We start from the raw sequence: 12,165 nt of genomic DNA on the forward strand, positions 1-12,165 counted from the left end.
GTCAGTTGTGCGCTCTTTATTTTTTCACTATCATGCACTGGAGTGTAAAAAGTGTGCAGCAAAAAAGTATAACAGCACTCTGTCTGTAAATCGTCAATTTGTTTACAATTTACATTATTTTATACCATCGAATGTAAGAATTCTATTTGAAAACCAAAATTATACCTAATTAGTTATCCGCTTAGTAGCAAATAACTCCTTGTGATTGTATTTTTTTTTTCTGTATTGTTCTTCTTTCTTTCTCGCTTTTTTGTACATCGCCTTTCTCTAAAATGTGTAAACATAACATTTCATAACTTTGACAACATGTGGCCATTTACGTGAAGTTGTGCGGCTTATATTTTGAAAGACGTCAGAGTTGCGCAACATGACTTACGCGCGATTTTATGATTTTTATTGATTGATCATAGATTAAAAACCAAGCTTTTTTTTTTTACACTTGGTGAAAATCTAAGTCATATCAAGGTCAAACTTTCTATGGATTAAAAATGGCATGTTTCAAAAGAAGTTACGCGTACACGCGCATTTAAAATTTCAAAATGCGCAAAATTAATTTGTAATCAACTTTCTACATTTTGAGCATGTCAAAAATTCCTGTGCGCACGAAAAATTTTACGCGTAAGGTGCACACGGAGTATGAAAAACATATTTTTTTCTCTTGAATTATATTTTTCAAGCCTTTCCTAGTAATTTTGAAAACAATTTAGACCTTTTCCAATTTAAATAACGCCATACGAACATGTTGAATTAGACAATTCGTGCACGTTTTTTATGGAAAAGCTTAAAAAATCGTCAAAATAATGTCTTTTTTTAAACAGTCATAGTTTCTAAAGTAAACCGTGAACCGTTTATTTTTATTACAAAATCTAGAAGTTGATGAGTTGTAGATATCGGATCATGCATTATTAAGGCTAAAAAAACATTGTGACGTCATCGTATGGCCACACGAATGTAAAATATAGGATTTTTGTCTCTTTCGTTATTGCTCATCACATTCAATGGAGCGCATCACGCTTATCTGTATTCCTTTTTCTCCGACATTTTAATATTGTCTAGGTCAATAAACTATCTTTCGCATGAGATAAAAATATTTTAATTTTTATGACGTCATCATGCTTAACAATTTTAATTACGTGGGTCATTAATTTCATCTATACAGTAAATTTTAATCTGTAATAGCTCGTAAGAATAAAATGTGATAATTACGATTAAAACGTTTTCTGGAAGCTATTGGATTGTAGATGTGAATTCATGTGAACATTTTGCCAATCGGATGTTGTGACGTCATCATGACTTAAAAAAGTCATATTTTCATCTTTTGCGTCATAGTTCATTACATTTAAAAGAGCGCGCATCAATATTTCAGGTATTCAAATTTCTTTTACACGTTAATATTTTGTTGCTGAGATAATTTCCTTCCGAAATTGCTACCTTCGCGTTTCATTTTGAAACCGTCAACATTTTAAAAATTGGAATAAATAGCGAGTCCCGTAATTTCACCTATTCTACACTGTATGTGATATGTATACAGATTATACTGTGTATACTATATGACACAAACTAACAGAATTCAGCAATAACAACATATCATATTTTTCAGTTCAGGTCATAATGCCATAATCTTTTTCTGTGTGCAATATTCCAACGTATATGACGTGCACGTGGCGTTTGTCGTGCAGATAACTAACTCGTCAAAGTGACGAGTTACATGTCTAGTGTTTATTTTATATCTTTAGGCAATGTGGCCAAGGATTACCAATCGTAAATTAATCACTGTCTTATATGATAGGTGGTAATCCCCCTGATACAGTGAAGCAGTTCACCAGGGTAACCCCCCTACTCATCTCGAATAATGAACTGGGTTCTTTAAAGTGCACACAGGTTATGTGTACACTGGACCTACAGTTTATAGTCCTTATCCGAGAAAACTTGTTCCACCACCAGAACTAGGAGTGAGTCGGCCTTCAATCCTTGCCGATATTGTTGGCTCTTTAGGTACAGTAAACAGCGCCCCTGCTTTAACCGCTCGGCCATTTGACTCTCTTTTTGATTGTCAATAAGTCCCTGGTGACAATTGTTTGTAATTTTGTACTGTATGTTTTAGGAGCCTCTTGTCATTATTTTGTTTATGGAAAGATGAGTCAACATTGCCTACAACCCCATTGTGGGTGATGTGTGACGGCAATGCATCGGAGCATGTATTCCTCATGGGATGTTCATGGCAAAAAAATGAAGTACACAATCATGTAATTAACACCTACACAATATCCTGCCAAGGTAAATTCTACAGTTTATTCTGTCATTCAAATGATTAAAATAAACTATAATTCGAGCAGAATAATAACAATCTGTAATAATAATTAATAGTCTTTCTGCATGTAATACAGTATATTAATGAAACTTTTAATGGTTATTTTATAATGAAATATCTGAAATATGTTGTGTAGATTTTTAATTTAATCTAAGCTAGCAAATTCAGCAAATTTCTAGCACGCTGGGTTAATTGAGAAAACAAAAATAATACAATATTGATTTCTGCTAGGTCCATATCACAATAAGAGTGAGATTCCCTCTGTTCAACATCTCATGGAAGGGTTTTGCCAATCAGAAATTGTGAATGTAAGTCATAAATTCCTTTCTTATTTCATGAAGTTTTCTTTTTGTTGATTTCATATTTCACTTAATACTACTATTTTATTCACACTGCCGCTGCATTTTTTACAAATAGTGTTTATCCAAGGACCAGTGTTGCTGTACTTCACATGAATAATTTTGCAAAATTATTCCTGATTTGAATATGAATAGTAATGGTTTTATAATGGAGTACATTTGCATGTTTGATTAGCCATTATATAAATATATTTATTTATCAAATTTTAGGTATATATAGAGCTTATGATCCATGCTAAAACTTCATGAAACCAAAGTTCATTTCATCCAATAAGCAAAACCTGAGAATGTGAACTTCTGTCCTTAATGGGTTAATAACATTGCAAAGTGCGATAGAGATAAACATTCTAATTATAGTCAATTGAAAGATGTCAACAAATGTATAAATCAAATATCATTGCCTTCTTTACAGTACATTTACAGTTAAAGTAGAATATCACCTTTTTGTGTGAAAATATGCTTAAAATAAGAGCGATTAACAAGTAATGCCCACCACATACATTTAGAATGAGTTGAAAGACAAGGCCAGTAGCCTAATTGTACAAGTTAAAGTTTAGGTTGGAGCCACTTCTTTCACTGAGGCTAGAGTTCCTACTCTTACTGGTTTACATTTATATGTTTAATTTTATTTATGCTTGGTTTAGTGTTCCATTGACAATGAATGATACTATTACTATTTTTTATATTCAGGTAACTGCTAATGGCTATGCCCAATACGATGTTCTTGGGGCAAGCTTCTCTGAGAGAAGTGCAAGTGATCTTGGTGGTGCATCTAGTGTTATTGTGGAATGTGAATGGGAAGATGTCGAAATGATGTTAGAGGTACCACATTGTGCTAAATGCAAGCTGGTGAGTGTCCTTAAAGAACAGTACCTATCAAGTTCAACTCTCCTCAGAAGGAGACTTTTTTCTGTTTGACATAAGACATAAAGACATAAACATTTATTAGTGTGCCAAATAAAATGTTCGTTTCTTGACATCACATACAATGAAATTTGCTAATAACTTAATAGTATTTGGTTTTCTAGACTTAAATAATGAAACAAAGTAGAACATATTTGAAATATAATTTGGAATGAAATGATTTCTTTCTTGATTATATAATGGACAGTTAAAAATAAAATGAAAGATGTCCTCTACTTCTTCTTTCTTACATAGTGTACAAATGCGTTCCGGATAGGGCAAATTCATCCATTTACCTGGGCTTCTAAATTCAGAATACCAAGTCAAAAATAATCTTCAACACAGAGATTAGTTTTAAATTGACGGTAAATGGAAAGGGATGCATAATTATTAATTCATTATCATTTACAAGTATACAAACATCCTGGGATGTATAATTTCAAAATAGAGAAGAGATAGAGATTGACTGGAAGTTGTCAAATAAAATTATAAATTGCTTGCAACCAAAAGTCTTATGCAGTAACCATTTAATTGGAATCATAATCATATAGTCATAAGAATTTAATCCTAATCTAGGTTATTTTAAAGCAAAATGTTGAATTTTAAAAGTTGTATCGTTTAGTAATTTTTGTTTTGTGTTTCAGAATATAAATGCTGTACCAGGGGATAGTAGGATTACTAGTTACAAATTGTATCAAGAATTACAAATGCTAAAGGTAATGTATTGCTACTGTCCTACCCACCTTTCATTTATTTTTAGCTTAATACAGTGCACACTCTGGCCAATAATCGCTTGGATTGGAGTTTTTTAAGTGCGCTATGTCGCAAAATGTTCACGTGGTGATGTCAGGTCATTCCTACCCAAAGATTTTATATAGCCGAAGGCTAGATAGCAAATTCCAATGTTATCGAAGTTCAAAAAGTGATTCTCCGTGGAGAGGAAACCAACAAGATGGCGATGCAATCTCCAATCAGATATGCCCTACGCAGTATGCACTACTATACACCTGTGTTGAGCAACGCAGCGTGTTAAGCATATAAACGCAAACGCATTCTATATGATCCTCGTATACAAAAAATGTTAGATTACCAAGCCTTCGGCTTATTACACCTCTCTGTTCCTACCACATTTATATGTATACACCCCACCCCCTCCAATCCCATCTATGGTAAAACAATTTTTTATGCAGATTTATAATATTGGTAGAGACCAATCCACTACCTTTACTTTTTGTATACTCGTTTTAAGTTTTGTTTTTCTTCGAAGCACAGTTTGACACGTGTGCAACCGATATTTCCAATAAAGATTATTATTAGATTATTATTTACCTCCGCCAAAGAGGTATATGTAATCGGTCGCGTGTGTTTGTTTGTCTGTTTGTTTGTTAGCAGGATTACTCAAAAAGTAATTACAAGATCTTTACCAAAATGAATATACAGATAGATATGTGGTCAAGGACCATTCCATTAAATGTTGGGACCATTTGGGACCATGGTCCCAATTCTGGACCACTTTTCAGTATACTTTTCAGACCTGCTAGTGTTAAAAGATAGGACAGAATTTTTCAAAAGCCGGCGAGCAGTCTTAAAGTTACAAGTAAATTGAAATTGCATTTTCTACTACATGTCCAAAAAACTTCATTTTTGTACAAGAGGCAAGAGTTATAATTGGTGATTTGTAATTTTAAAACATAATTTGATTTAATGTGCACCTTTTTTGATGCTATTGTTAGTCAACTGAAGCTATTGTTAATTGAAAGGCTTGTTACATAACCATTACACCAAACTCGCATACACATGCTTGTAGTGAAATTAGCCTAAATCACAGCATTAAGACACACACAAATATATATGTACATATATTTTTTCCCGGAGAAATCTTATGTAGGAGAATTTTACAGTAGGCGGAGGTATGCACTCTCGGAGTGGCTTTCTAGTTATGTTGAATGATTAAATCAGTACCAAATCCAAACTTAATACCACAATAAAAAAAGTCTTAGAATTTATTTTAAAGGGTTTTATAACTGGTATTGAGAAAGGAGAGGTGAAATGGGCGAACCACCACACTGATGAACATTCTACATTCTTCAAAAAACTCGAGCAGCTTCTAGTAGAAGAAGGAAGTAGTGGTAATGTTGGTAGAGTAGCTGAAGAAAAAGTAGGTGCACAATAGTATAAGGTGATTGAAACAGTGCTCATATTCGGAACATTATTTCATAATCGCGTCGATCATAGCTCATCAGCGACAGTTCCATATTTTTTAGTTGTATGATAAATATATATATAATCTATTGATTTTTATCGACACGGTTGCCTGTGTGCCATAATTATGTCCTCTACCAGTAAAGGCCAATTTAAGTAAGTGGTAAATGCTAAGCAGAAAAAATAAAAAATAGAATCGTTGTTATTTTTTATGACCATTTACACAAAACGTGGAGCAGGCTGGCAGTTAATTCGACAAGCAGAATAAAAGCGGACAAAAAATATTTACATGGTGTCACAAAACCTTCCACTGATCACTGATAAATGCATCTGTTTAGTTTGAACTGAAAAGAATAGAAATGTGTGTTATTTATGTGTTATTATTAGTATTGATGTTTCAACTCACCAGAAATTACAAGAAGACGAAGGACTTTGTGAGAAGTTTAATATCCAACAAAGGAATGATCTGGACTTCACAGAACGGTTATGGAACCATCTGAAGGATTCTAGAAACCTCCAAGAACTGAGGATGGCACTTCAAATGGTTATGCAGACACTGAAAACTGGAGACTTTTATCCAGTGGTGAGTAAAGGCACACATTCCTGCAACAAGCTCTATATGATGTGTATATTTATGGTTATAATGCTTGCCTATTAATCTTAGGTGAAGGGTTCAAAGTTTATGACACTCCTATTTATATGTGTTAGAAGCAACACAATCCTTTAAAAAATTCTAGCTTACAGTACTTTTACCAATAAAGAAGGCTGTTTATTTATACAGTATTTGCATTTTTTATTTCATAGGTTCATGTACACAATGAGTCTAGGCTAGCAAGTCAAATCCGTGCCTGTTACCAACAACAAACCCCTTACCTGAATATGGAGGCAGTCGAGTCTTTGGAAATACTCATTGAGATGGGCCTAGAAAAGTTGAGAAGAGACTATATCGACTATTTCATTAGTAAATAAATTTATAATCTATATACTGTACAATATTTATTATTTACATTGACAGTTGATATAAATAGTGTAGTTTATATCATGGTGATATAAAGGTAACCCTTTGTATATTACTGAATTCAAATTCAGGGTCAAATATTCGATTCAGTCGATTTTTCTTCACATGTGAATTTGCTTAAGTTACTCTAAGGGAAACTTTTTCAAGCTTTGCGCGAATCGATTCGCGTGTAAACGTTCAGTGTGAACCGACTGTAAATGAAATTCAGAAATATTGTGAAAGTGAAATACAATTACTGGTTTTATGTCTATTATAGTTTATATGTTTGTTTAACATAAGTTAACAAAAAATTATTATAAATCATACAATACAATTGATGTAAGTATTTACCATTGTTTTTTAGGACATGAGGTGGTACTCCATGAACAATTAGGATTCTTTTTAAAAAGCAAGTTATCAACTCATGAACAAATTGAAAGGTTATGTAAAATGCATAATGTTCTTGAGCTTTTAGTTGTCACAGCAATGCTGAATTTACCGCTACAGGACCAGCAGGCTCTTTGCAGGTAAGACAAGTTTTCGAAAAAGTTAAATATAATCTTAATTACAATACAATTCAATTCAATTCAATTCAATTCAAATTCAATTCAAAATTCTTTAATCATCCCACACGGGGCAATTCAAATAAAAAGGTCTGGATTAAAATGATCTTACAAAATATACAAAAATCACAATACACAGTACAAAATAGAAAAAAAGTCAAGTCAAGGTTCAAGAATTTAAGAGTCGAATAGCCACTGGCAAAAACGAATTCCTTTTCCGGTTTGTTCTACATGCCGGGCATCGAAAGCGACGCCCATGAGGCATGAGCTCGAAATCACTGAACAAGGCATGGTTAATATTTTTTAGAATAGCTCTACTTTTTTCTAGAGTTTGCATGTCACAGAAAGAAGATAAGAAGATAAGATAGACATTTGAGTTAAAATTCACATCATCAATTCGTTTGTAAAAAAAGCAAGTTTGAAAAAAGTGTGATGTGCCCAAATATGGTAGTGATATGCTCAAATATGGTAGTGATATGACATCATCATGTCCATATATGAGCACATCACATTTTTTTGTCACATAAAGTTTGATAGTGTAGACAGCGCTTTTAGACAGTTGCATGTTTTATAACAATCTGACACATAAAGAACAGCACCATGATAGCCCAATTCACAAACATGTAATAATGTTTGTGTTTTTGATCAGCACAAACTTAAATTACAGTTAATTATTTTACTTGTCTTTGTAAGTCTTTAATGAAGTAGAAGATAACAAGTATTGTGATTCCCACATGTCTTTGATAAACAAAGTAATGTCATTATAATGAGAATATGTTACGTAAAAACATCTTAGACAAGTCAACCATTAGTCAAAATAATTTACTTTTGTATAGAAGACATTTTCCCTTGAGATTCACTAATTGAATCACTTGTCTGCCATAATAATGTTTTTGAGAAATAATTCTTTGTGTATTTGGTCAGATTATGTTCATAACATTAATGCGCTGAGTGTCCGGTCAGATTATCATCAATAACAATCATTATTTATGTATCTAGTCTTATCATCCATAACAATAATTACTTGTATATCTAGTCTTATCGCCCATAACAATATTTACTTGTGTATCTAGTCTTATCATCCATAACAATAATTACTTGTATATCTAGTCTTATCATCCATAACAATATTTACTTGTGTATCTAGTCTTATCATCCATAACAATAATTACTTGTATATCTAGTCAATATCATCCATAACAATAATTACTTGTATATCTAGTCTTATTTTCATAACAATTATTATTTATGCATCTCATCAGATTATCGTCATAATAAGTTTTTGTGTATCTAGTCAGATCATGGAGGAAATCTTCCGGTCAGATTAGCTTTCATCAAAATGATTCTTTATATAAAGAGTATAACAATATTTATCTTAACACATTACATAAAGTCTAAAAATAGAAATTATGTTGTGTGGTTGTTTTCATGATATATTTTACAAAAATAAATATTTAAAAAAAAAGACTAGTATCATTATTTACATTTGTTCTTATTGTTGAAAGATATTATATTCATGTTGCCTGTGGAAACTGGAACAGTCATTCTATTCTAATTACTATAACAATTCCTTATATACAAACTCGAAAAAAAATTTAAATTACCACTGATAATTTCAGAGAAATTAATTGTAAATTCAAATTTCATGAATAATCAGTCAACCAAAAACTAAACTTTTGATTTTGTTAAATTAAATGATATGAGGTACTCTCTAGGCCTGTAACCATGTCAGTAAAATACATTAGGGAAGTGTCGATATGCAACGACTGTAGGTCAGACTCTGGTCAATCGATATGTCGTTAGTTGTTACCTAGAAACCATCAAAACTGTGTTGAGGTGGGGAGCGAGGAAATATGTCCCAATATCCTGCATGCACACAGTGAATATATGACATACTTTTGTCGTCACAATCCTATTGTGGACATGAAATTTAATTTGATCATCAAAAAGTTAAAAACCTGTTGAGATCTTCTGTACTGTCGTGCTACATTCATTAGTAGTCTGCCAACTAACCTTCATGTTTGAAATTTAAGTGAATCTCTAATGTCTTTTTTTAATATTATTTTTAATTGTTGTATTCTGTTTTGTTTGTTTGTTTTAAAGAATCACTTAATTTTTGCTTTAAAAATTCAGTTCAAATTGTTTACTTCATATTGTATGTTCCTTTAAGTTTGTTTAAAAATTCATGCAAGTCAGGGTTCTAGGTTAAAATCCTTTCAAGTATTTTTCCAATCATGTTCACATCTAATGTTTCAGAAATATTATTCTGTTAGGAATCAGGCTGTGTCCTTTTTTCTGCTCATGGTGCTTGCCTACCAATTCAAAGATTCTCAGTTCCAAAACAGAAAAAATCTTCACTCCCAATTATGGTATTGAAACAATTTGTGTATGTTTAATTATATCAATTCTTAAATACGGTTATAAATTGAATAAAATTATTAATACTGTTACCATCATCAGATTATTTTCCCTAATTAATTACATTGTCATTCTGGTTCAATTAACAGCAGAAGTTAATCATTTGTTTTGGTAACAAGATATTGATTAATTTATTTATTAAATCCAGTCACTTTAAACAAAATTCAATTCTTGCGAAAAAGTCAAGGATCAATAGAAATTTCCATAATAAATAAAAAAAGTGAGATTTATGATTAATTCATATTTTTATGAATGAGGATACATTCTGTGTTAACATGCATTATGTATGTCTCATGTGTGAGGCTACTGTATCTTTAATAGAAAATTGACCGTGAAGTATGGTAATTGTTACCATAGCAACAAGCATCCAGTCTTACGACATGGATGATCTTTTAATGGTTGCTGTAACTCAGAGCTTTTAATGGCCGTATAAAAGCAACGCCCACGTACCCGTACATGTTCCACAGGAAGTAAACTAATTAGAATATCGCAGCGCAGTATAATCTATTTTGATTTCAATTGGTGATTGAGTATAACATTAAATTGAGCCCTAATTAAACATTCAGTATTTATGTTTCGTTTCAGTACTAGTAGAGTAGACTCTTTTCATCTAAACCTAATCCTTGTTAGGCAATGAAAAAAGAATAATGAAGCCCTGATAACAATTTTTTTTCTGTTTTATTGGATATTCAACTGTATTACTGTATACTATATTTTCTGTTGGGATCCAATATTGGAAATTTTCTCCACTCAAATTTTAAACGTTCATTCAAAAGTTAAAGACTCGTATTGTAATCTTTTATCAGAAACATTTAAATGAAAGAAAGATTCCTGTACCAGGGGGATTCAAATGTAGTACAATTCTGGTCATTTTATGAAGGGCGTGTGGCGCAGTGTGTTGGACATTGGATTACTGATTGTGAGTTCGAATCTAACTCTCGCCGCATTGCTTGTATCCTTAGGCAAGACACTACGTTTGCCTCTCTCCACCCAGGTGTATAATTGGGTACCCAGTTAGGTCAAGACACAACTTTGTGCTTAGTATGTTTCCATACATGTTTGATCCAAAAAATGACCCCGGTAATAATGTGAAGTGCTTAAAAACATTGTGCAATAATTGCTATTAAGAATGAATATTATTATTATTAATTTTATGTATAGATAAGTAAAATAGCATTTGTATAACGAACAAATTTGTATAACATGCTTTCTTATAATACAGATTGTGCAAGATCATTTATTTGAACATGCATCACGACAATATAAATCATATTTTTATCAAATCTCCCTCTGAGTTGTAATGCAGTCCCAAAACTAATTATGATGATGGGCGTAATCTACCCACAGTTCTTAAAGTATCAACACCATCAACTTCTGATATTGTAGTTGTACATTATTTATAAAATATTGTATTAGATATTTAGAAGTTGTTTACAGTTTTACTCTAAGACAAAAATATCACATTTCTTTGGGAGTGTTAATGTTCTAAGAAATCTGAAAAAAAAGTCCTCTTTTTATTTTCTGAAACTTGGTTTCCTAATATAGCCTAATATGTTTTTTTTTTATTTATTTTTACGTTTTTATTTATAAAATGACTAAACATTTCATAGCTGAAATATCACAATTCTTCTAATATTTAATATTGATTTTAAATCAAATATAGATATACTAGTTTCTAAGAATTCATGTTGTTCCTCTTGTGGCTAAACAGATCCAATTATAAGTACAGTTATTTCATAATATAGTCATGTAATTACTCTTGTGGACAATGAACTCAACGATCAAAATAATAGTGTATCTGATCGCCCATTAGGAAGCGCATTCAGTCTTATTACCTTTCTGTGTTTCCTACATAGTGTATAAAGAACATATCAGATCATTGTGTTCTAGTCACATATTATAATCAGTCTTTTTGTTCTGTCGGAGCTTCATATCCATTGTTCTGCACCATTTTTTCTGCTGACAGGTTATTTGATCATCTCTGTTTATTTGTTTGTTTTTCTCTTGGTAAAGATTATGTCAAAAACTGAATGGACCACACCATATACAGAGCTTGATCACAATTCTGGATAAGTTTTCACTTTTTACCCCTAGCGGCTGTCACAACTCTCTACTCTTTGTTTTAATATATGCATCTAAAGCTTGGTTCCCATGCAACGCAAGGATGTATGCGTAACGCAAGCATCATTTCAGATAATATAACACTTGTGATATTATGTTTTGCTTACATCAATCATTGCATTGCGTCCTAGTGGGAACCAAGCTTAACCTAGTAGTAAAAGAGGATTTCCCTGGTACAAGAGAAAGCTACTGTACACTGTAAGATACAATCTGGTGGTGATTATACCATCAATATTCTCTGTGTTCCTGTTAAAGTGAAAGGTTATAATATATACAAATAAACTTAAGCTC

General features: G+C 32.0%; 1 protein-coding gene across 3 annotated transcripts in view; it reads left to right on the forward strand.

The window, feature by feature from the left end:
- Positions 1-12,165, forward strand: part of LOC144843789 (protein zwilch homolog) — a 37,016-nt gene that overhangs the window by 12,782 nt on the left and 12,069 nt on the right. For all 3 annotated transcript variants that reach the window (XM_078700747.1, XM_078700755.1, XM_078700739.1), the window contains 8 exons: positions 2,105-2,277; positions 2,543-2,619; positions 3,361-3,519; positions 4,218-4,289; positions 5,588-5,731; positions 6,185-6,358; positions 6,580-6,736; positions 7,137-7,299. In XM_078700747.1, coding sequence (XP_078556873.1) covers positions 2,105-2,277; positions 2,543-2,619; positions 3,361-3,519; positions 4,218-4,289; positions 5,588-5,731; positions 6,185-6,358; positions 6,580-6,736; positions 7,137-7,299 — 1,119 coding nt within the window. The remainder of the gene's footprint in view (positions 1-2,104; positions 2,278-2,542; positions 2,620-3,360; positions 3,520-4,217; positions 4,290-5,587; positions 5,732-6,184; positions 6,359-6,579; positions 6,737-7,136; positions 7,300-12,165) is intronic.

The sequence above is a fragment of the Antedon bifida genome, chromosome 1, assembly GCF_963402885.1.
Source record: "Antedon bifida chromosome 1, ecAntBifi1.1, whole genome shotgun sequence".
Lineage (NCBI taxonomy): Eukaryota > Metazoa > Echinodermata > Crinoidea > Comatulida > Antedonidae > Antedon > Antedon bifida.